Source organism: Staurois parvus, unplaced genomic scaffold (assembly GCF_062004578.1).
Source record: "Staurois parvus isolate SC_StPar_1 unplaced genomic scaffold, SC_StPar_1.0 ptg000620l, whole genome shotgun sequence".
Taxonomy (NCBI): domain Eukaryota; kingdom Metazoa; phylum Chordata; class Amphibia; order Anura; family Ranidae; genus Staurois; species Staurois parvus.
This window is the reverse complement of record NW_028318416.1, coordinates 367,501-394,044: the sequence shown is the minus strand read 5'-3', so window position 1 is coordinate 394,044 and position 26,544 is coordinate 367,501. Positions and strand designations below refer to the sequence as shown.

General features: G+C 40.0%; 2 protein-coding genes across 2 annotated transcripts in view; both read right to left on the bottom strand.

The window, feature by feature from the left end:
- Positions 1 to 16,370: 16,370 nt before the first annotated feature.
- Positions 16,371 to 17,402, bottom strand: LOC149449406 (olfactory receptor 5V1-like). Its single transcript, XM_089693298.1, has one exon. It carries the CDS (start codon positions 17,400 to 17,402, stop codon positions 16,371 to 16,373), a length of 1,032 nt encoding a protein of 343 aa, XP_089549424.1.
- An 8,750-nt stretch (positions 17,403 to 26,152) lies between these two features.
- The window catches only part of LOC149449405 (olfactory receptor 5V1-like), a 947-nt gene continuing 555 nt past the window's right edge, over positions 26,153 to 26,544 (bottom strand). Inside the window, 1 exon segment of the mRNA XM_089693297.1 lies at positions 26,153 to 26,544. This exon segment is cut by the window's right edge and continues 132 nt beyond it. Within this exon segment, the coding sequence (XP_089549423.1) occupies positions 26,153 to 26,544 (392 nt within the window).

Here is a 26,544-nt window from a genome sequence, read left to right as displayed (position 1 = left end):
GTTTTGTTTATTTTGACATTTCTTGCAAACCTTTTTAATAAAACTGACATCCAGTCAGATTTTGACGAAAGCCTGCAGTGCGGTCTACCTTTGTCCCAGGGAAGGAGATCCCCCACCTGAGCTAACCCCACAATATATATATATATATATATATATATATATATAGTATTATTATTGTACAGGCTTTATATAGCACCAACAGTTTTTGTAGTTTTTTACAATAAAAAGCAGTACAATTAAAACACAGTTCAATACAGAAGGAATAGAGGGGGAGGTGGTACAAAAGGTTTTAGCTGCAGGAGATGATCTGATGGAGGTGATTCAAGTATAGTTTTATAGGTGAAGGTAGGGTATGTTTCCCTTATATGTTGGGCTAGCGGAAGCCAATGAAGGGATTGGCAGAGAGGGGCAGAAGTCACAGATCGGTATATAGGTAAACCTTAGAATTATTGCTGCCCAGTAACAAAATTAAAAGTAAAAAAAAAATGTTAAAAATTAAACATTAAGAATTAATAGGGATAGACTACACCAATCTGCTCAATCCTGTACAGATGATAACAGTGGTAGAAATAAAATAAAAAAAATGCCACAGACATATTGTAAAACCACATAAAAACACAGGCCTGGAATATTAACTATTACTGATAAAACAATTGATGTCCCAGTTCACATTTCATTTCGGGTGTGGCTTGGTGTATAGAACAAAAGAAAGGAATGGAGTGTATCCGGGTGCCAGATCACTTCCAAAAGAAGGGTAATTTGTGGTAATTATATTAGTCAAAAATTGGAGGGAAAGAAACGGGGAAAAGGTTGCAATTGGACTTTAAATGCACAGAAATTCCAAACACATTAGTAAAATCATTTGTACTTTATTATGACAATAAGTCATGAATAAACATCTTGCAGTTTAAAAGATCATAGTTACACTATCCCTGCGGACAATGTCCCACAGCCCACCATGTACAAGGAACACATTCATGATTAAGGATGTAAACACCACCAAATTGATCCTCCTAAGAGGGGGGGGGGGGGAGTTGAGAGACATTACGTCGCAGGTAAATGGCCCAACATGTTTCGCGACAATGATCGCTTCTTCAGGGTTTTAGTAGTAAAATCTAAAAGAAATATACATAAATTGCAACATGTGAATACAAGAAAAAGGGAAATTCATACCTTAACATAATATGACTTATAGTACATATAATATCAATATGCACCAAGCAGCAACAACACCCTCCATGTACTGAGAGTAGGCCTCCTCTGTATTTCCACAAGGCAAGGGGTCAATCAGAAGGCCAGATATGGGGGCGCCTCAAATATTTAAGAGCTGAAAAAAGTGAAAAAATTCTCTGTTGGACAAACGAAAGCACCCCCTACAACATTACTATATCATTGACACATGGCAAGTATCCAAAAAAGAAGGGGAAGGAAGGGGGAAGGATAAGAAAGTAAAATAAAATACATTCCTCCCCATAGTAGCCCACTATATAATGACATCAGCCATAATGACATACCGACTGTGAGAAGATGACTAATTGCAATAGGGTGACAAGATAGTACACCTGGATTTTTTTCACTTTTTTCAGCTCTTCGATATATGAGGGTATCCCCCTTTCTTTTCATTACATCTGTTGCTTATAAGGAAGAGAAAATCATTTTCCTGTAAGAACACTTGATCTTTGACACAAATACTTCTATTTAAGGTAATGTTTAATAAATAGGCATCACTACTGGGATGGCCTAATTTAGGATAATATTCAGTTTTCTCATATCTATAGACATGTGCTATTGTGATTCCTTTGGGTTGAATCCTAGTATATACTATTAGTGTGTCTCTTTTTTCTACTGGTGGATTTTAGACCATTGAGGTTTTGGTCTGACAGCCAAAATGTGTGCGCCCCCATATCTGGCCTTCTGATTGTCCCCTTGCCTTGTGGAAATACAGAGGAGGCCTACTCCCAGTACATGGAGGGTGTTGTTGCTGCATGGTGCATATTGATATCATATGTAAGTCATATTGTGTTAAGGTATAAATTTCCCTTTTTCTTGTATTCACATGTTGCAATTTTATATATCTAATTTATGTATATTTCATTTAGATTTTACTATTAAGCCCCTGAAGAAGCGATCATTGTCGCAAAACATGTTGGGTCATTTTCCTGCAACTTAATGTCTCTCAACCCCTCCCTTATAGGATCCATTTGGTGGTCTTTACATCCTTAATCATTAATGTGTTCCTTGTACATGGTGGGCTGTGGGACATTGTCTGCGGGGATAGTGTAACTATGATCTTTTAAACTGCAAATGTTTTTTCATGACTTATTGTCATAATAAAGTACAAATGATTTTACTAATACGTGTTTGGAATTTCTGTGCTTTTAAAGTCCATTTGCAACCTTTTCCCTGTTTCTTTCCCTCCAATTTGTGGCTTGGTGTATGGTGTGGTGAGACCTCTGTATTTCCAGAAGGCAAGGGGTCAATCAGAAGGCCAGATATGGGGGTGCCTCAAATATTTAAGAGCTGAAAAAAGTGAAAAAAATCTCTGTTGGACAAACGAAAGCACCCCCTACAACATTACAATATCATTGACACATGGCAAGTATCCAAAAAAGAAGGGGAAGGAAGGGGGAAGGAGAAGAAAGTAAAATGGCGGCTCCTGCTCACACAGAGATTTTTTAAGCTGACGCAGGGCTCAGCAGCATTGCAACTCAACAGTGGCAGCTCCAATCGGCAGGTCAGGTACCAGTGATGACAGAGAGGGCAGCAGTTTCTACACCCCAGATGTGATAGATCACTTCTTTATCCACTCATCTGCCTGAGGACATTATGTAGCCAAGATGGCGCTGGTCAATTCTCTTCTAGCACGCTCCGACACAGCTTTGCAGGTGAGCATATAACACCACACTCGATCCAGAGGAATATGATCCAAAGATAGTTGGGACATGGAAAGCTAAAGATAGTTGGGACATGGAAAGCTATAGATATATCAAATCACTACATGGAAAGCTATAGATATATCAAACCACTACCCTAGGACTTTGAGGCCTTTATCGTTCAATTGGAACATATATACAAACAGGAGATAGCTGAGCTGAGCTTCAGAGGCTTCTCAAGAGAGAATAAATTCAGTACCTCTAATCTTTCCTCATAGCTGAGCTCCTCCATGCCTCTTATCAGTTTGGTTGCCCTTCTCTGTACTTTCTCCAGTTCCCCAATGTAAGTACCATCAGTCCAAAGGACAATAGAGTCAAAATTCCTTTATTAGTTCATACTAAAACAGCCAACGCATTTCAAGGGTCAGGAAAAACTACCCCTTTGTCAGGTCTTTAGTAAAGATAAGAACCTTGAATGGGCTCAAAATAGTGCTTTCCTGTGTGAATCTGTCCAGGAAGCTGGATCAGGAGAGTTACTGGCTAGTAGTATTTACAAAAACAAGCCAGATAAGCCTGAGAGTGATAGTGGTAGTCCCGAACACAGCAATAGCAATCTCCGATGAAGCAGCAGACGTCCTGGACACAGATGCTCTCCTTTGTAGCATGCTAAGCATTGCAGTCTCACAGCAATGCAAAACTGGACATAACAACTTCAGCAGAAATTCGCACAGTCAGGGAAAACAGGGAAATGCTACTTGTTGTCCTCCTCCCTGTAGCAGTTTAGTCCCCCTTTGACAGCAGAGCACCAGGGTCTCTCCACAGCACTAGCATCTTCTGTCAGTACAGCTTTCTCCCTCTTACCACATGACTCTTTCACAGTTCACTCTCCCTCTGGAGCACAGACTCCTGGGACTTGTAGTACAACACAATCTTTCCCCTCCTAGTGCTTTTGCCCTGGAGACTGCAGTTTTGGATCAGGCCTACTCCTCTCTCCCCACAGCTACACCATCAACTATGGAAGGAGAAATGACATTGTTGGTGGCCCTGTGTCAGAAGTCCATACAGCTGAGACATCCAAGCACCTCTGGCTGGGCAGGGATACATAATATTGAAGGCAAAGTGAGGGGAGGATCTAAGGTGCCTATCAAAACTATTTACCTGCTCCCCCCAAAAAATAATGTGCCAAATCTGGTAGAGGAGGGGTTGGGGGGGGGACATAAAGTGGAACATCCCCTTTAGGGTGAAGTATCGCTTTTATGTGAACTATTCACTGCACCTTTTGTTTTGGGTCTTTGTATCACTGTGTGGTGTTTATTATTTTTGTTACATTTTGTGTGATATTATGTTGAGCATATATTTTTTCTACACTGAGGGATATAATAAGTGACAGAGCAGCCATAATTTTATTACAATTTTTTTGTGTTTGGTATTCTAGCACTTTATAATGTGCAGTATCCATTTTCATTCTATTTCATTTAATTAATTTTATGTTGTTTGTTTTTCCATTCCATTAATGTCATCACATTTTAGTTAATTTAAAATTAATCCATTACTGTTTTTTATTGTATCATAATGTGTCATTGATTTACGTACACTGAGCAAAAGGAATGTAGCTTGTACTGTATATATAGAGTGTACGCATATATAAGGCCTTACAGAAGTGGGTCTTTATCCATGTGGCTGCAGATATGCACTGCATTGTTTGTACTGACAGTGTGCTGTGCAGCCCAGCGCATTCCTAGTAGAGAGACCGAGCTGTCGGTGACAGTTCCAGGTTTCGTAATCATGACTGGAAGGCCTGAATTCCAATCACCCAATCGCTGTGACAGGCTTCTGATTGGCTATCATAGTGAACAGTCACTGAATAGTCTGCCCTTGTGTTGCATTTAAAGCAATGTGAAAATACCCTCCCCTTGCTCTATGTAATTTTTTAAAATTCTTTTTACATTGGTACCTGCTTGCTATGGTAGAGCCCAACGTCTCAGTGCATGGGAAGATACACTGCCGGTCTCTGCCATTTATCTGGGACCTGGCAGAGACAGAGGTACATCTGTACTGGCATGGTGGATTTCTGTACTTGCAAAGCCATCTGCCATGCGTGTACAGATGCATCATCTTCTACACATGCATAGCAAAGAAATACTTAGCGAGCGCTACCTTTTATACTAAAGAAAGTATATAATCCAGCCGCTAGAACACCTAAAAGGTAACCAAAAAAACCCTCCAGAAAAGTATATGTAAAGATAAACAGGTGCAGCGCTAGGTGATAGTAGATGCAATATCATAGGTTACAGCAAGTGCAAACAAATAATATCACCATATGGTGATCATTAGTGGTTAAGTAGTTCAGAGTAATAAAATAATGAGTAATGTTTTCAAAACATTGAACTGGTTGGCTTAATTTTACGGGTCTGTGGAATACGGCGTCTGCTGTGAAAAGAGAGGACCCCAGATGGTGATACACGATAATGGACAAGGGAATCTTTATGCAGATGAGGCCGGGTGGTAATCCGTGACGTGACCTGACTTGGGAACGGATGATCTATTTACTACCTGGTGATGCAGGATTTTGCATTGCGTATTTTAAACGCACTTCTGGTGAGTGCGGATTTCATTCGTTTGAATCACATCATCTGTCACTCCCGGCTCAGGATACCCACACACCTGGAATTGTGATCCTTCATGAGCCACACTATTTTATTACTCTGAACTACTTAACCACTAATGATCACCATATGGTTATATTATTTGTTTGCACTTGCTGTAACCTATGATATTGCATCTACTATCACCTAGCGCTGCACCTGTTTATCTTTACATGTTCTACACATGCACTGCATCTTGCCTAGGCTGGGAAGCAGGCTACGCTGCTTTACACACATAAATCCATAAAAAGGGGGCGTGTCCAAGATGGCGACCGGACAAGTCGCATGACCTGGAGCTCCGGCGGCTCGATATATGCTCCACTGGCATCCAGGTCGTATGAGAGGGTAGGGTTGAGCGGGTTACTCACCCGTCCCTGCTACGTTGCGGCCGGGCAGCCGGAGGCGCTTTTGGAGCCGTTCTGGGGTGGCGATCTGGTGCGGCCTGTTGCGGCCGAGTGGAGCCGCGGAGCCCTCTGGCGCATGACGGGCCGGTCAGCGGTGGTGTGACGGTGGGTGCAGGATCGGGAAGGGGGAGGACTGATGACCCCCACCTCCCGCTCGTTCTGTGGTCTGCTGCCTGTCATCCCTCCGAGCCGTTCTGGGGTGGCGATCTGGTGCGGCCTGTTGCGGCCGAGTGGAGCCGCGGAGCCCTCTGGTGCACGACGGGCCGGTCAGCGGTGGTGTGAAGGTGGGTGCAGGATCAGGAAGGGGGAGGACTGATAACCCCCCCTCCCGCTCGTTCTGTGGTCTGCTGCCTGTCATCCCTCCGTGCCTGTCAGGACGTCCTGGAGGAGCATCCTGATCACCTTCCCTCCCCCCCATATGGGATACAGGGGTGGCGAGGATTAATGCGGCCTAGTGGGCCCAGGACCTTTCCCACCCTACACAGGCTGGCTGCAATCACACCCAAAGGAGGATCACTTGCCTAGCACGCATACCTCATCCCTCAGACAACTACCGGCATTCCAGAGTCCATCGAGACATCCCCCACACAAACCCAGGGAACACCGGCTTATTGCGGAGACCTTGCTACAGCCCATAAAAAAAAGGAAGCTGTGCTGAGATTAGGCTTACGGTCGTTACATCACCCACAGATTCATATACAGGGAAGGCAGCGATAGTCACTGCATTTCCACAGCAAAATAAGTGTCTTCCTTGTCTCGCCTTTAATCTCAAGCACGTGGAGACGTACAGTACAACCTAGGGCTTGTTTTCCACTATCTATCCCTATTTTCACTTTCTAGTTTTGGGGGACACAGTCTGACCCCAGAGAAAATGGTAATATAATTCCTTGAGCCTTGACACACGTAGGTGGGGCTACGCAATCAGAATCAAGAGTCGCTGCCGACATGGGGAAAGCAGATAAGAAGGCTGTCACTCCTCGCTCCAGATCCCCTCGCCGTACAGGTGGTCCGGCTAATCGCAGCATTCCGGAATTATTTCGATCTCACACTCCGGATCACGCGGATTCATCCGCCCTTGCATCCCCATTGCATTCGCCTGCAAAGGAGTTCTCTTCTCAGCCTTTGAGCATGGCGGCGGCTGCCGCAGCGGGTCGTTCTGAACCTGCTCACCTCACCATAGGAGACTTGAAAGCGGTTGCGTCGGATATCAAAGAGTCTCTTTCCTCGGCAATAGCTGAGCTACACATTGACTTACAGGCAGTAGCCTATAGGCTGGACATGGTAGAAGATAAAGTTAATATGCAAGGCCTTGCTATCCATGATATGCGTAAGCAGGTTGACACACACACCATGCACCTAAGAGAACTCGATCGTCACATCGAAGATTTGGATAATAGGGGAAGAAGACACAATTTAAGGGTGCGCGGTGTACCAGAAGCAATTGAGCCTAGCCACCTTGCCCAAACTCTTCTCTCCATCTTTAATGATCTTTTAGAAAGACCACATGAATCTCCAATTGAGTTTGAACGCCTCCACAGGGCTTTGCGTCCTAAAGGCAGAGATTCTGACCCACCGAGAGATATAGTTTGCTGTCTAGTCGACTTCCGACTTAAAGAGGACATATTACGCAGAGCTCGAGATAAACAACGCTTGTTATACCAGGATTCCGAAATTAAACTATTCCAAGATCTTTCCCATCTTACCCTACAATGCAGGAAAGACCTACGCCCTTTACTAGATCTACTTCGCTCTAAAGGTATCGCCTACCGTTGGAAGTTCCCGTTTGGTCTCTCTGCAACACATTTGGGGAGATCAGCTCTCATGAGGTTTCCGGAGGATCTTGCACCATTCTGTGAAATCTTGAGTATCCCATTACCTGACATTCCAAATTGGTCCACTGAACCTTTTCTACAATCGCAGCCAGATGAAGGCCCTATGGAAGCACAATCTACTGGCCCCTCGAGCGGAGACAGACGACGCAAGTTAACACATCAAGCCTCAACTTCCCCGGTTCGTAGGAGGCTTATTACTGGAGACAGTCTACCAGCATCACCTGCACACCGCAAGGCGCGCCATGAATAACTTCTCCCCGTTACCACCTACTAAGGCGAAGGGGTATAAGCAACCCCGCACTTCGAGACTACTCCTCTAGTGGATCGAGTATGCGCTTCTCTTTGTATTCTAGGTTCCGTTATATGTCATATCTAACTTCTCTGGTATACCTGAAGTCTGGACTTAAGGGTATGTGTATCGTATCACGTTGTTAAAACTTTTACGTATATTATTTCTCAGTGATATATATTTGTCTTGCTGGCATATAATTGTTGTTGTACCCTCGGTTGTGGTATTGATGAGCTAGGTCAGGACAACCCTACTGATATTCTTGTGAATATCCTTACCAGTGCTACAATTTACTAGCGTGGTAAGTAAAGGCCCAACATAATACATGATGAACCCTGTCGGATATAGGAGCGAAAACGCGGTTGGGATCCAGAGATGCGGGCTAAGCCCTTGTTTGGGCTGCGGCCTGCCTCTCTGGATCCCACTATATTGAGAACGTGTTACAGGTGGTTGGGGAGTCTTTATGATCCTACTATTTGAATCTTAATATTATGGTCTTTGAAAGTTATATGTCATGTCTATCTCTCTATAAACTCTGATTCGCCTTGGGCCTAGCCTCTACACATATAGTTACTGTATTGACAGAGGATAGCAGCCCATATGGCTTATTATTGCACGGAGAGGCGTATTTCGCTCCTACTGTATACTAAGACATGATGCTGTAATCTGGATTCCTGGGACTCCGGACCACCTTCATGTACCGTTATACATAAATATCTCTGACCCTTATCTTTTGGTTTGATCATTGTAAACAATATTTTAATAGTATTCTCGCACGTCCCCATCGCTCTCCTTAAATGGTTTGCGTACTGCATAGCAATGGGAAATGCCTCAATATGCAATTTGGGCCCTGGCTTATTACATACCTTCTACTTAGATATGATTAGGGTGCTATCTCAGCTATGGGAGTTGGGACCGTCATATTTGATATTTACGTTAACAGTCTATTCCGTGGTCGGGTCTAGTTTGGCCCCAAAAATTTAGCTGCTCTGATCAGTAACGGGATCATTTTGGGCCACGGATTTTTGGACACATCCCCCCCACCATCCTGTATCTGTTCGGTAAGCAACGGGGTGTTCAGCGATATATTACATCCCCGCGTTGGGTCTCATATTTCTATTGTCTCTAGAATACGGTTTAAGTAGAGGTTTGATCTGAGGCCTACACGCCAGTTTACTCATAAGTGATATTGTTGCTACTGTCATGTAATGTTTCATGTGAAGTAGATATCTTTATTCGCAATTGAGATGGCATATGGAAATCTCTCGTTAGTTGACTTGGTTGTTTATTTAGCTTGGTTTACAACATCTTTACGGAAAAGACAGATTATAGATTGCATTATGTTTTACCTGTGATAACAAAACATATTTACAGTTAATTTAAGCTATGCGCAAGTGACTTGTACTTTCTCAGTATCTGTCCAAATTCACATGTAATACTCTCATAACTTATGGGGTTTTTTTTTTTTTTTTTTCTCTGGTACACATTCAATTCCACTCATATAGTTACACTTCGCTGTTCTTGAGCTTTGATACGGTCCACGTGGATACATACACCATTTTGCTCTATATGCTTTGGCATATAATACTCTAGCCTTTATCCACCCCCTGCTACACATTATTTATCTCTCGTCTTCAATGAGCCATTTCCCACCTACGTTTATGTGTCAAGGACACCTCATGTTAGATTACTTCCCCTCTACACCTTTTACTCAGGAGAGTTAGGCCTCTTTCAGATTATTCTGTATTTTATCAAATCGGCCGTCTCTGGGTTTGAATACCCTCCGACTCTAATTTCAGACTCCCAGATAACATTTTGCAAATAACCAATTCTTGGGAGCTGTACTATGAGATAGAGTAGGTGGTCTATTCTACCTCTGGAATATAATCTTTAAAGGAAGTGGAAGGGAAATAGCCTCATACATACATTTGGGTTTATGGGGCATACACCTAACACTCCTTTCTTCTTCTTCAAATTTCTTGAATCTTTCCTTTATGATTCCGTCTCTATTTTAACTTTTCTGTTAATTCATACTAGTCTCTTTACAGTCTTTATACTATTCTTTACTCCCCTTTTCATCACCCCTGCCCCCCTCTACCCCTCCCCCCCCTTTTTTTTTTTTTTCCCTACCCGCGTGATACTTGTCTGGTACACATATTGCCCTTAAGCAACCCTTTTGGGTAGATTACACAATGACGAACAACCACACATCGAATCGGTCAATTCGCACACTTTCCGTGGCCTCTCTTAACGCGAGGGGCCTAAACGTACCTGAAAAACGTTCGCAACTTCTTACCTACATGAAAAGCCTTCGTGCAGATGTGCTCTTTATCCAAGAAACTCATTTCCGAGCAGACCAAGTCCCTAGATTCTCCAATGTTCATTATCCCACGGCATACCATTCGGTTAATACGGAGGTGAAAGCCAAGGGGGTATCCATTTTACTTTCCAAAACTCTTCCGTTTGAACTTTCTGAATCGCTCGAGGATCCTGAGGGAAGATTCCTTTTTCTTAAAGGCACCCTCTTTAATAAACCACTTACCTTAGTCAACATTTATAGTCCCAATACAGCACAAGTAGGATTTTTTCGTAACATAGCTAAGTTACTTGCTACATTTCAATCGGGTATTGTGATTCTAGGCGGCGACTTTAATGTAGCATTGAACCCATTGGAAGATACATCTTCGGGGGTCTCATCCATCCCGTTTCAAGCACTTAAGCAAATTAAAATTGAATTGAAAGACCTTCTCCTACATGATGCATGGCGTACTTTGCACCCTTCGGACAAAGATTACACCTTTTACTCTGCGCCTCACAAACGCCATTCAAGAATTGATTATTTCTTTCTTTCGCAACAAGATTTATACGCCTTGAAGTCAGCCTCGATCGAACCGAAGATCCTTTCAGACCATCACCCGATTATGATCACTTTGCAATTCCTGGATACACCAAGTACTTCCAAAATATGGCGACTGGACCCATTTCTCCTAACGGACGCATCAGTTATTCTTCAGATCCGTAGTTCTTTGACGAACTACTTTCAAGAAAATGCATCCTCGGAAACATCCCCTCTCGTACGGTGGGAAGCGCACAAATGTGTGATACGTGGAATTCTAATATCTATCTCGTCTAAACGGAAACGTATGGCGCAAGCATCATTCAACGCATTATTGCACAAAGTCCGCACACTTGAGTGCTCCCATAAACGATCTATGGCATTAAGATCTTTTACTGAACTGGAGCAAGCACGTAAACAACTCAGCGAGGTAGTGGAAAAGAAATCTAAACGTAATTTTATTCTTCAACAAAAACTTTTCTACGAACATGGAAATAAGAGTGGCAAATTTCTTGCTCGGGCTTTACAATCCAAAAAAGCTGCTCGGCACGTATATCAGCTCCATTCAAAAAATGGACGCACACTGAAAACACCGTCGGATATTGCAGCGGAATTTGAGGAGTATTACTTTAATTTATATAATTTATCCCTACCGTCCAAATCAGCAGCTGATACTAGGCCACGTGAGGTCATTATACAGTCATTCCTCACACAATATCTTCCTAAACAGATCTCTAGATCGCAAGCAAAAGATTTAGAGAGTGCTCTGACGTTAGCGGAACTACAACAAGCTATTACGCAGTTGAAACCTGGTAAAAGTCCAGGACCTGACGGTTTTACTAATTCTTATTACAAATCTTTTCTTGACGTATTAGCACTCCCATTTCTCCAGGCTTTCAATTCATTAAACACTCCGGGGCAGTCCATGCGCAATCTTTCCGAGGCTCACATTACGGTTATACCCAAAGAGAATAAGGATCACACGTCCCCAGCGAACTACCGACCAATTTCCCTATTGAATGTTGATCTGAAGATCTTTGCCAAGATTCTGGCTAATTGTCTACTACATGTTATAGAATCCATCATATCTCCGGATCAGGTGGGTTTTGTTCCGGGAAGAGAAGCCAGAGATAACACAATAAGGGCCATAAATATACATCATTGGTTAACCCAAAATCAACAGTCCGGATTCTTTCTCTCTTTAGATGCCGAGAAGGCGTTTGACAGACTAGCTTGGGATTACCTAGAGGCAGTTTTGATTGGCATTGGACTGCCTTTGCACTTTTTAACCTATATTATGTCTCTATATAAAGCCCCCACAGCGCGAGTGCGAGTGAACGGACACCTATCAGACTCTTTTCTGATCAGCAACGGGACCAGACAGGGATGCCCTCTGTCACCTCTCCTATTCATTCTTACACTGGAACCCTTATTGAATTGCATCAAAGATAATGCCAACATTAAAGGGATTTTGATCAATGGCAAAACGCATAAAGTGGCAGCCTTTGCTGACGACATACTGCTTTTCCTGACAGATCCTCATATCACGATACCTAATTTGTTACAGGATTTCAAATTATTTCAGTATTTGGCTAACTTCAAAATTAACTTTTCTAAATCCCAAGCGCTTAATGTATCATTAAAACCGGAGGTGGTTAAACAAGCGACATCAAATTTTCCCTTTACCTGGCAACGAGAAACTATCACTTATTTAGGTATCCAACTACCATCCCATCTTACCGAACTATATGCAACAAATTTTCTACCCCTCTTACGTAACATTTCCAAAGACCTTCAGATGTGGAATAAACCTTGGTTCTCTTGGTTTGGTAGAGCAGCCATACTTAAGATGAATGTGCTCCCCAGAATATTATATTTACTACAAACAATACCAATTCAATTACCAAATTCATTCTTTCAATCATATAAAACGCTCTGCTCCTCTTTTCTTTGGTATAATAAACGCCCAAGAATCAGCTTCACCCAACTCACTATGTCCAAGAAGAATGGAGGTATTGGATTACCGGATATTTCTCGTTACTACAGGTCTTGCCACCTAGCCAGATTAGTAGACTGGACCACGAATCACATTCATAAGATCTGGGTCGGTTTGGAGGCTGATTTTTCGAAGATACCACTTTCCACCTCCCCATGGCTGAAAACCGCCCATGTCCCTTCTGAATTTCGGATGCACCCACTTATAGGTCCCACTTTACGATGTAGCGCGCAAGTGTTTCAGGAAAAAGTACTTTCTTCCTCTCCGAGCCCTTTCACTCCGATCAAATTGAACCCGGACTTTATTCCAGGGATGTCTACGACCTTTCTCGCTGGGTATAGACGGGAAGATAACCTAACAGTACGTCAATTTCTCAAAGATTCTAAGCTCCGATCTAGAGAAGACATTACAAAGGCGTGGCCAGCCCTTACCTTAACGCCTTGGATGTATAGACAAATCCACCATTTTCTACGTAACTCCCCACATCTAAAGGATTATTCAAGACCGCTTACTGCTTTCGAAAAACTCTGCTTTACAGATCTCCCACAGAGGCATGTAATATCCAAATTATATTCCCTATTGGAAAGTTCCAATACATCTCACTCACTGAAGGTCTGTGCAGCCTGGCAGCATGATCTAGAAATTTCAATCTCACCTGAGGAATGGAACCACATTTACGATCACATGCATAAAGGTTCCATATGTGTTTCTACACAAGAAAGCAACTACAAAGTTTTTTCCAGATGGTATAGAGTTCCATCTGTGATTCATAAATTTGATCCTAAAGTGCCAGATTTATGCTGGCGATGCTCCCAGGCAAATGGTACTCTTCTCCATATATGGTGGGAATGCCCGCTGTTGCAGCCCTTCTGGAGACAAATTTTGGACATCATTAGACAAGTAACCACTTACACCCTAGACTTTACACCAGCACAATGTCTACTCCATCACTCCTCCCTTCCGGTGAGGATTTACCGTAAGTCCCTTGCATTACACATGTTAAATGCGGCAAAGCAGTGTATCCCTGTTCATTGGCGATCAGCCTATATTCCCACCGTACGAGAGTGGATTCTTAGGATCCAGAGGATTGCTGAAATGGAGGAACTGATCTCAGTGGCAAAAGATCACCCCGAGCGATTCAGGAAGACTTGGGCTTGTTGGACCCACTTCCAAACTACTGATACTTACCTTGGCTTGCTGAGGGATTGAACGAGAAAGATTTGGAGACACCGAAGGCCTCTAGAACTTTCACCTCGGCAATAACTCCATTAACGGTCATTCACTGAATTATATCGCTAATTAAAAAGATGAATTAGATACAGCCAGGCTGTTACGAATAGATGTAACTGGTTTGGTTATGCTTATTTAAATATGAACCTCATCATCCAACCACTTCCCCCCCCCCTCTCTTTTTTTTTTTTTTTCTCTCCATCTCTCTCTCCCCATTCCCCCCTTCTATTTGTCATGTGCGTCTCCTCCCACCTCATTTTGATATCTCATCTCATATTCTTCCTCCATCCCCACGCTCCTCTCTTTCTTTTCTTTTCTTTCTCTCATTTACACCCTCTTTTCTCATAGTCTAATTAGCTATTATTCTCATTCGGTACGGAACACCCATAGCTATACAGATGTAACAATATTCTACAACAGTAACCCACATTTTTTTTGAGATGGAAATATATGTCATAGATGCCTTGAGAGGATACTTTTGACGACCACTTCAGAATCCGCTTATGTATACTTTCCTTACATAGAGCCTAGTGTATACCATAATTATCTAAAGTACATGCTACTGTCAGTATTGCTATGGTTACGTCTATCACTTTTGCCTTACTGTGGAACTCCGTCCTCTGATGTTCTACAAATTAATATATTGTCTTGATCCCGTCTGCGTTACGGGAGAACGTACTAGAAACTTTGCACGGACTGCGATCCGTATCTGTCTATCATTTGTTTACCTTTCATACTTCAATAAAACGTTTTTTTGGGAAAAAAAAAAATCCATAAAAAGGTGAAAATTGTATTTTTTTTCTTACATTTCTGTAAGTGGGAGGGGGAAGGAACAACAAAAAAAGCTTTATTAACCACTTCCCATCTGACCCATGTGTATAAACGGCCAGACGGGAGCAGTGCAGGGGCGGGTGGCCGTTTATAAATGGCCTCCCCGCCCCCTGCTTGTGCACGCTCCCTGTGAATGTTCACAGAGGTCACATGGTACAAGGTTATTCACAGCCTTGTACCATGTGACAAGCTGTGACCAAAAAAATCTTCATCACCCCCCACAAATGGTACAGTGTCACTATGATGACACTGTACTGCCGTGTGACAATATTTAAAACAAAAACAAAAACCAAATAATATAAAAAAAAGGAAAAATTTTGGTTATAAACTAATTTGGGTTATTTTATTTATTTTTTTACTAAAAAGATAACTGAATACATTTTGGCCAATATTTATGAAGAAAGATTATTTATTTGCAAAATTGTATAAGAAAACACTTTTTTTTTTTTTTTGAACTTTTTCATTTATATAGCAAAAAAAAATCCCAGTGGTGAATAAATACCACCAAAATAAAGTTTTATATGTCTTAAAAAAATGCTAAATTTATATGGGTACGGTGCTGCATGACCGCGCAATTGTCATTCAAAGTGTGACAGCTCTGAAAGCTGAAAATTGGCCTGGACAGGAAGGGGGTGAAAGTGTCCGGACTTGAAGTGGTTAAAGTGTTACTAATCCAAGGAGCCTGCATTCACTATATCTGGTCTCCTGCAGTACACAAAACATGGGAATGCAATTATTTTAGTAAATATAAACTGCTAAATACCTTTTCTCATCAGCAGTTAGAGCAGTCTTGTGATTGCTATCAGTGTCCAGCAGAGCACGGTTAAAGCTTGTAGGAGGAGTTTTCATTCTTCCTTTATAAGGCTGCATAACCCCTGACCCTCAGTCTGGACAGTGCTGATTGGCTGTGCTGATCACATACACTCCCCCAAGAAAAAAAAGACATAGCAATACACACTGAACTGAGCATGTGCAGCTTGCCCCCAAGGCTCTATTCTATCAGGAGATGGATTGGGGACTGTGGAAAAAGGGGAGTATCAGAGAAGACAGGATCACACATCCTTTTTACACAATGCAAAGGATTAACTTTTTCGGTTCCACAGCGAGTATAACAAGTATGTGGGTTTAGTAACACTTTTAAGTAAAGTTCTTCTGTAAACACAATCTTTTTAAGTTTTTAATATCCTCAATACAGTATTTTCATTAAGCATAAATAAATCCATTGCTTTATAGCATTTGAAGTTTCATCAGAGGATAAGCAAGAAACAATATTCTCACCATCAGTGCTGTCCTACATATGATGTACAAAAGTAACCAAAGTGAGGTGGACATAGAAGGCACAGATGGACAGGTACTAAATGGTCTACAGCATTTAAGTGTAAACCCTACTCAAGCTTTCTTAAAATTTAAGATGAGATTATTTTTAAACCCTGTTTAGTTTATCTTCCTGCTTAAAAATAACCTATTTCTTTGATTTATTCTCCTGAAACGTTTTGGTGGTGGTGAGGAGACCAGAATTGTGATGCACCACAGCTGCCACTGTTTTTTCACGGTTGCTTTGATGTCCTTATTTCGTACACTGTAGATGATGGGGTTCAGCACTGGTGTTACCACTGAATAGAGAATGGACAATATTCTATCATGTTCTGGGGAATAACTGGAAGGAGGGCGTAAATGCATGAATAATACTGTTCCATAGAAAAGGAAGACTACTGCAAGGTGGGAGGCACAAGTGGAGAAAGCTTTTTGCCTCTGTTTAATGGAACTTAAATTTAAAATGTTCAATGTGATAAAAAAATAAGATATAAGGATGAGGATAAAAGAACCCACAGCAACTAAGACAACTAAAGCATACTCTGTAACCTCACTGAGCCAAATGTCTGCGCAAGACAGATGAAGCATAGGGGGCATCTCACAGAAAAAATGGTCGATCTGGTTGGATTTACAGTAGGGTAAGTGAAATGTAGCCAGTGTAAGAATAAAAGAAATAAAAAAGCTCAAAGCCCAACATCCAGCAGCCAGGTGAAGACACAACCTCTGGTTCATGATCATGGTATATTGTAATGGTTTACAGATGGCATTATACCTATCAAAAGCCATAGTAGCCAGTATTAAGCATTCAGTAGCTCCTAGTGACAAATGGAAGTACAATTGTGTTACACATCCCAAATAGGAAATGCTTTTGTCCTGAGATATGGTGTTTACCAACATTTTAGGCACCACTGTTGAAGAAAAACAAATGTCAGTGATAGCAAGATTAGACAGGAAAAAGTACATAGGAGTTTGAAGTTGAGGGTCAGTCTTCACCATGATGATGAGCAGAAAATTTCCTGATAATGTCACTATATATGCCATCAGAAGCAGAAAAAAGAAGACAATCTGTAAACTGAAAATGTTAGAGAGTCCAAGAAGGATGAATGTTTCAACAAATGTGTGATTTGAGTTCGACAGAACATAAGCTGACATTTTTTTGTTATGGTGATAAATTATATACAACTTACAATTGAAGAACAGTAAGAACTTAATTGACTGACTGTATATACATAAAACAAACCACAATCATAAAAGAAAAGAAAATCACAATTACAGCACTGTATTGCAAAACACAAATATTGTTTTCAAACCTCAGAGTACATGTGAATTTTACAGCATACTTCAGGGGTGTCCAACCTGCAGCCCACAACAGCTATGAATGCGGCCAAACACAAAATAAACTTACTTGAAAATGTTTGTTTATTTTTTGGGAGAATTTTTTGTAAAAATATTTTTACACTTTTTACGTGAATACATGCGACCAAAGAAAAACAGTGACAGTGTCTCTTTATTGGACAGTTTTTGGCAGCACCTATATTTGTGAGAAACTATGTTCAAGGATGAAGCACACGAAGGGCTAAATTAGAAAAAAATATCTGATGAGTGCCTTGAAAATTCATTGAGAATTGCTACTACATCCATTGAACCAGAGGTTGATGCATTATCACAAACACTGAAAAACACTGAAAAATCTTGCCCTTTTTTACTTTTATATTAAAAAAATTATATAAAACATAAAGTTTTATTACTCAAATGGATACATTATCTATATCAGTGGTCATTAACTTGCGATCAGCTCAACTTTATCTGCTTATCAGCTATCCTTATTGTTTGTGTATTTTATGTGTGGACCAAGACAATTCCTTTTCTTCCAATGTGGCCCAGTTAGGTAAAAAGGTTGGACACCCCCAGTATATTTTAAGCAGTTATACATTCAAATCAGAAGGTGGTATAAAACCAGCTTTCAGTAAAAAGAAAAAAAAAAAAGAAACACAAAAAATGATGTTACTATAATAGGGCACTTGTTTATTCTTTAACTATATTTTATGAAAATATACTGTATAATAATTCAGAAAAAGAAAACAAGAGCATGTGCAGGAAAAATGAAATGAAAACTATGTACAGAGTTTTTCCTCCAATAACTGAAGAAGATGAAGAAAGCACAAACAGGTTGTATATAACATATAACAGCTATTCATAAGCTCCCCAAAGATTTACTTAATTTTTAGCTCTGAAATCTTGTATCTAAGATTTGCTTTGAAGATTTAAGAGTCCCAAGCCAATTACCATTAGCAAATGTTTAAAAAAAAAAAAAAAAAATTAATTGTGCTTCGTTTCAAATGCATTGCTGTTTAAGAGAATATTTCATGTTTTGTATACTTCTGTCTATGGTAGAAAAAAAGAGTGTGTAAAAACAAAAATTTATTTAGGTATACATTAAATTATTTCATATTTATATTAGTTTTATCTTTATTTACAAAGCTGACCTTAGTTGTTTGTAGTTACAGAGTTATATAGTTAGTCTGGCTGAAAGAAGACAAAAGTCCATCCAATTCAACTATATAAAAAAAGTTATAATCCTATACCTACAATTGATCTAGAGGAAGGCAAAAAAACCCCAGCAAAGCATGGTCCAATTTGCTCCTGCTGGGAAAAAAATTCCTTCCTGATCCCCCGAGAGGCAATCGGATATTCCCTGGATCAACTTTACCTATAAATGTTAGTATCCAGTTATATTCTGTCTTGAGGGAGTCTATTCCACATTTTCACAGCTCTTACTGTGAAGAAACCTCTCCATGTTTGGAGATTAAATTTCTTTTCCTCCAGATGTAAAGTGTGCCCCCTTGTCCTCTGTGATGACCTCAGGGTGACTAGCTCTACACCGAGTTCACTATATGAACCACTGATGTATTTATACATGTTGATCATATCCCCCCTTATGTATTATACATGTTGATCATATCCCCCCTTATGTATTATACATGGTGATCATATCCCCCCTTATGTATTATACATGGTGATCATATCCTCCCTTTATCTCCTCTTCTCGAGAGAGAATAAATTCAGTTCCTCTAATCTTTCCTCATAGCTGAGCTCCTCCATGCCCCTTATCAGTTTGGTTGCCCTTCACTGTACTTTCTCCAGTTCCCCAATGTTCTTTTTGTGAATTTGTCCCCAAACTGAACTGCATATTCCAGATGAGGTAATACTAATGATTTGTACCAGGGTAAAATTATATCTCTCTCCCTGGAGTCTATACCTCTTTTAATACAAGAGAGAATTTTGCTAGCTTTAGAAACCGCAGCTTGGCATTGCATGCCATTATTAAGCTTATGATCTACCAGAACCCCCAGATCATTTTCCACCATTGATTCCCCCAGTTGTACCCCCCCCTCCCCAGTATGTATGATGCATGCATATTCTTAGCCCCCAAGTGCATAACCTTACATTTATCAACATTAAACCTCATTTGCCACATAGTTGCCCAATTAAACAGTGCATTGAGGTTGGCTTGTAAGTTGGAGACATCCTGTAAGGACGTTATTCCACTGCACAGCTTGGGGTCATCTGCAAAGACTGAAATGGGATTTTTAATCCCAGACCCTATATAGTTTATAAATATATTCAAAAGTAAGGGTCCCAACACTGAACCTTGGGGTACACCACTGACGACCCTAGACCATGCAGAGTATGAATCATTAACCTCTACTCTGTGAATATGATCTTTTCGCCAGTTTTCTATCCATTTACATACAGATTTTTCCAAGCCCGTAGACTTTACCTTACACATTAGCTGTGTGTGGGGAACTGTGTCAAACGCTTTTGCAAAATCCAAGTATACCACGTCCACCACCACCCCAATGTCCAAGCTTTTGCTCACCTCCTCGTAAAAAGAAATCAGATTTGTTTGACAACTTCTGTCTTTCATGAATCTATGCTGTCTGTTGCTTAAAATATTTTTTCCAACAAGAACTCATCTATGTGGTCTTTTATTAAACTCTCCAGTATCTTCCCAACTATAGAAGTTAAACTAACAGGTCTATAATTACTTGGTAAAGATTTTGATCCCTTTTTAAATATTGGCACCACATTGGCCTTACGCCAGTCCAGTGGTACTATGCCAGTCATTAAAGAGTCTCTAAAAATTATAAACAATGGCTTTGAAATGACAGAGCTCAATTCTTTAAGGACCTGTGGGTGTATGCCATCCGCTCCAGGTGCTTTATTCACCTTTATTTTGTCTAAATATTTTTGGATCATATCAATTGTGAGCCAATGTGGATCATCTGGAGCTGTGTCAATACCATGCCCATTATGGACAAGTGCTCCCCCATGCTCCTTTGTATACACAGAGCTGAAGAAGGTATTAAATAAATTTCCCTTCTCTTTGTCCCCAGTCACCCATTCTAGATTATTTTGTAAAGAGCCTACATGCTTGGACCGGACCTTTTTATTATTAATATATTTGAAGAATTTTTTAGGGTTGGTCCTGCTGTCTTTCACAATCTGTCGTTCATTTTCAATTTTTGCAGCCTCTATTTCCTTTTTGCATATTCTGTTATCTTTTTTGTAATGTTTAAACGATGATAGCATTCCTTCATTTTTATATTGAATAAAAGCTCTTTTCTTAATATCTATAGCTTTTTTAACTTTGGCCGTAAGCCACATAGGTTTGATTTTTAGCCTTTTAAACTTGTTGCCCATGGGAATATATTTTGCAGTGTGTTCACATACAGTCTTTTTGAAGAACTCCCATTTCTGTGTTGTGTTCATCGATGCCAATATTCCCTACCAGTCTAAGTCTTGGAGAGCAGCTCTCAGCCTTCGAAAATTAGCTCTCTTGAAATTGAGCGTTTTTATTTTTCCCATATGTGCTTGCTGTTTACAGCTAACAATAAATGAAAGCATGTTATGGTCACTGCTACCCAGATGTTCTTTTATATGGACATTCGTAATAAGCTCTGCATGGTTTGAGATTATCAGGTCCAGCAGAGCATCATTCCTAGCAGGGGCTTGAATGAACTTCATAAAATTGTCCTGTAGTAGGTTTAAAAATGTTTGCCCTTTAACTATATCTGCAGTACCATTACTCTAGTCAATTTCTGGGTAGTTAAAATCCCCCATTATTATCACTGTCCCAGCCCTTGCAGCCCTTTTGATCTGTGCAAGGAGCTGAGTTTCCACCTCCTCATTGACACTAGGAGGCCTATAACAAACTCCAGTGAATAGCTTTGTAGTACGCTCCCCCATGTGCAGTTCCACCCATAATACTTCAGCCTCATCACACTCTCCATCAACTAGGTCCTCTTTCACACTCGCTCTGAGATCACTTCTAACATAGAGACAGACACCACCATCTTTCCTATTTACCCTGTCTCTCCGAAAGAGAATGTAGCCAGGAATATTAATGGCCCAGTCATGTGAAGAATGAAGCCAAGATTCAGCAATACCAATGAAATCATAGTTCTCTTCAGGCACCAAAGCTTCCAACTCACCTATTTTGCTTGGCAGACTTCTGGTATTGGTGAACAAACACTTTAATTAATTTTATATAAAGTGCAATAGTTGATGCTCAATTTAGATCCATAATGAATATGTCAGTGAAGTGACTCCATGGGGCTGATTTACTAAAGGCAAATAGACTGTTTACTTTGCAAGGGAATTTTCCCTTAGCTTAGTGAGTGCAGTGAAAATTCACTTTAGACTGTTTAGAGAATGAGTAAATTATCACTACTCTCTAAACCCGTTCATGTAACCATTTTCCTATCCATGTATATACACTTTCATCAACTCCAACAGACCTTATTTTATAGATTAAATGTTTATGAGGTACGGTATCAAATGCCTTAGCAAAATCTCAATAAACTACGTCCACTGGACTTCCACCATCCACTCTCTCACTTACTTCCTCATAGATCAATAATAGATTGATCTGACAAGAATAGTCTTTCATAAATCCATTCTGGTTGTCACTTAATAGCTTTATCACGGACAAATTTCTGTATAGAGTCCCTTACCATTCCCTCAAATACCTTACATGCTATTGATCCTAGGCTGACTTGTTTCCTGGTCTACACCTGGTGATTTGTTCACATTAAATTTTTGTAGTTTCTTTTGTACCTGTCAGCAACAGAGATACCTTCTGTGAAATGTCATTATTGTTATGACTATCAAACCTATCTTTTTCATCAGTAGAAACTGGAAAGGAAAAATGATTGAATACATTTGTCTTTTCCCTGTAGTTTGTGATTAAATTTCCATGTTCCTATGTTGTGTGCTCTTTGTTGCAAATATTTTGCTCTATTGAGCATTGTTCAGCACAGATCACAGCTTATTGAAGTTAGCTTTTTTGAAATTTAGAGGTTTTATCATACCAACATTCCTCTTTTTTATGTAACTTAGTACATCCAACAGAGTATTTTTCCTTGATTGGGTTTCCACCATTTGTTTTGTTAAATTACCCTGCAATACATTTAAGAAATAACAAGCCTTTGTTGAGTGAGCAGTTGTATTTGTACAATCAATATCTGGTTAATTAAAATTGCCCTGCTTCCTAGCCATTGCAATCTATGAAAGGAGCTGAGACTCTTCCTTAAGTAATTTAGTATTTGTTACACTCTAAGCAGGACCGAGCCATAATGATTCTGAGCCATCACAGTTCTTGTTAGTGACATCATCTCTTAAACTAACTTTCAGATTGCTCTTCACATACATGCATACCCCTCCACCTCTTTTGCTAATGATGCCCCTCTAAAATAGAGTGTACTACTCAATATTAGCAGCCCAGACATATGAGCTGTCCAACCAAACTTCCAATATTTCTATATTTCTATAATATACGAAGACAAAGTGTTCCTTGAGTTCCAGTTCATTTATTTTATTTCCAGGCTTCTTACATTAGTGAACATACATTTTAATTTTGTAATAGAACTTAATATTTTATTATTACTAAGTTTTAGCTATATCTTGACTCCACTATTCTTTTTCTATTGGACTTAAGTGGGGTACAGGCTATGAGAAAATCAGAAGAAAAATTCTGTATGAGGCAAAATCATTCAATTTTCGTATAGTGCGTACACAACTTTTGACATCTAATTCAGACTTTCCACATAAAAATTTCTGAAGGTACAAACTCAAAATTTTTCTTGCATGAGAACGTTTAACGCTTAAATCAGATATGAAAGACTGTGCATGATCGGAAACAATAAACAACTGAAAAAAGCCTTTGTTGTAGAATAATTTTTGTCAGGAATCTAGTACAGCTAATGCTAATTCTTCTACAGCCAATTACATAGTTAGTCTGACTGAAAAAAAGACAAAAGTCCATCCAGTTCAACAATAAAAAGAAAAAAAAAAAAAGAAAAAAAGGAGCCATAAGGGAAGCCCTCTCTTCAACTCGATCTCCAACCAAAGTACATGACCATTTTCTTACAATTAATACAATCCACAGTTTCAACCTGCTGTGAAACATCAAGGAACACCAGGCCATCATTCATATGATTTTCTTATAGTGTGTACTGGGTTTTAGGTGGTTCAAAATCTTTGCTGACTCGTTGGGCCCCATTCCCCCCACTATTCCACTCCCCTCTATATCTTGTCCTCCATAGACCGTTGCTCTCCAAATGGCATATACTTTTCTGATCCCTCCTGGATCCTAGTTTAGGATTTAGCTTTCAAACCATTATGTCTCCCAACAGAGCTGAAACCTCTCCATTTAGATGCTGCCTAGACATTAGAGGCGTACCTGCTGAAAAGTTAGCTAATTTCTCCAGGAACCTAAAATACTCGTTCTTACACCAGTTTCTCAGCCACTTGTTCTCTCTCTAAGCTCCCCGCTACCATATGAAGTTTCAATCAGAGAAAATTAGTCTGAAAGGAAATTTTTCTTTAGAAAACATATAATATAGTTTTATAAATGTGTAAATGTTTATTTGTTAACAAAATATGACAATACAATTGATTCCAAACTATTGTGGACATGGATGACGATTGGATATGTTGTACATTGAACCATTGAAAGAGGACTTTTGGGCAGATCCACGAATACATGTAAACATTTAGGAGGGAGGAGTGATCAGAAAACAGACACTGTCACTGCCAGGATCTCTCAACGAGCTATGGTAATTGAGCAAGCTCTTGAAACCCAATTATTTATGGATAGGTTTTCTTTTATGCAAACTATTGAATATGCTAGCTGTTACTGACTTCTGTAACCAAGGTCCTATTGTTTGATTCTTGTTTGTAGAGCACTTTTTAATAGTTTTTAATCTTTTACCTTATGATTTCAGCCCTAACTTGATTTTGTAGAACTTTGTTATTTGAATTGAGCAATGAAAAATTTGCATCATTAAGTTATGAGAGACAAATGTACTAGTTTTCTGGTCAGGTTAAACTTTTCCAGGAATCTCCATGATTTTCTTTTTTGGCAAGAGTAGATGATAATCTAACATCTCTTTCCTTTTTATTATGCGTGCATTACTGTAATATGTAATATGCTAAAGCCCAATTATTTATAGTCAGGCTTTCTTTTATGCAAACTATTGCATATGCAAACTGTTACTAGCCACAGTACGTTATAATTTTTGTAGAACTGTGATACTTAAATTGAAGCAATAGAACATTTGTACCAGTAGATTGAAAAAATGGGACGACCATCAGGTGATAGGAGGCCAAGATCCAGCTTATACCATAGTGCCACATCCCTAAAGTTAGATATTAGAGAAAAGAATATTGAATTAATTTTTAGGCACAAAAAATCAGTACACAAAAAAATAAAATCAATGTTCTGTTATTTTAACATATCACCTCTAAAATATATCTAGAAAAAATTTACATTGCACAATTAGCCCACAGCTAACATCCCACAATCAACCAAACATGGAGAACTAGTTCCAACAAGTGTGTTGAGTACAGATGGTGAGAACAGGATATTTCTTCCATAAGGTCACTTCTTCAGGGGCTAGCAAAGTATCTAAGAATGATAAACTGACGTAAACAATATATGTATAGATAATTTCAACAAAACACAACATACGAAACATTTGTCACCACTTACATAGTTAGCCAGTGTGTATTGTAAAACAATGGACTTCCTAGGGCAAGCAATTTCAGGTTCCATCAGGCCGACACAGAGGGTTGGCATTCAAAAGTGTGTACCAGATGAACTTCTATAGTTTAAAATTTATGTAAAGACAAAACTTTTTTCACCTCACACAAAGTAAAGCAAAATCCATATTTTTAGGCCTCATTTACACAGGTACTGAGGTCCATACATTATGAATAGGGCATTTGGTTATGTGGCTGAAACCGCCAGGTGCTGCATGCAATCAACCTGTGTCAACCCAAGTCTATGGTGATGTGTCCACACAGATTGTCCTAATTTGACAGGCATGCTTGTGGGTGTGGGTGAATAGGCCCCAGATATAGACAGTGTGCATTTGAGGCCACTCTGCCACATGCCTGTCAAAACAGGATGAGTTGCTGCGACTGTACCCCCATAAATTTACATAGGTTACCTGTTAGCTTCACCAGACAGCATCAGCCACATAAACAAATGGCCACCTCCTGTACAGGCCTCAGCAGTCTTGTGAATATGGTCTTTGAGTTGCCACCAGAGCAAAGGTTAAAGGTAAATCATCCACTAGGGACAAATGTACAAATTACAACTGTCTAAAGGCCCTTTTCTGCTAGATTGAGAAACAGCCATTGTCTACACCTTGATTATTTGAAAAGGATTTATGGGCTAAACTAAATGAGACAGGGCAACATTTTGCTATTTTTTTCTTTGGTGCTAAAGCACCTTGTCTCTGCACTGCTCTGTGATTTTTTCAACTATAGGTGACAGTTTCATGAATTGCTAAGAAAATGTTTGTTTCCGGTCTTTCTTTATAAACATAATACTATCAATATGAAACAAAACATATTGTCTTTTTGATAGCTTCTTTGATATCCTTATTTCTGATACTGTATATGATGGGATTAAGAACAGGTGTCACCACAGTATAGAGAATAGTCACCACTCTGTCTTGCTCTGCAGAAGAAGATGACCTGGGATGCAAATGCATGAACATGATAGTGCCATAGTAAAGGGTCACAACAGCTATGTGTGAGGCACAGGTAGAAAATGCTTTTAGTTTTTCTTTGGTAGAGTGAAATTTCAAGACAGTCAGTGTGATCCAAATATAGGACACAAGGATGAGTGTGAAGGAACCAAGAGCAACAATCGCTCCTGAGATGTACTCTGCTAATTCGTTAAACCAGATATCTCTGCAGGAAAGGCGGAGAAGAGGTGGCA

Excerpts from the sequence above, each read along its gene's own strand:
- LOC149449406 (XM_089693298.1), bottom strand. The coding sequence starts at position 17,402 with ATGTCAGCTTATGTTCTGTCGAACTCAAATCACACATTTGTTGAAACA.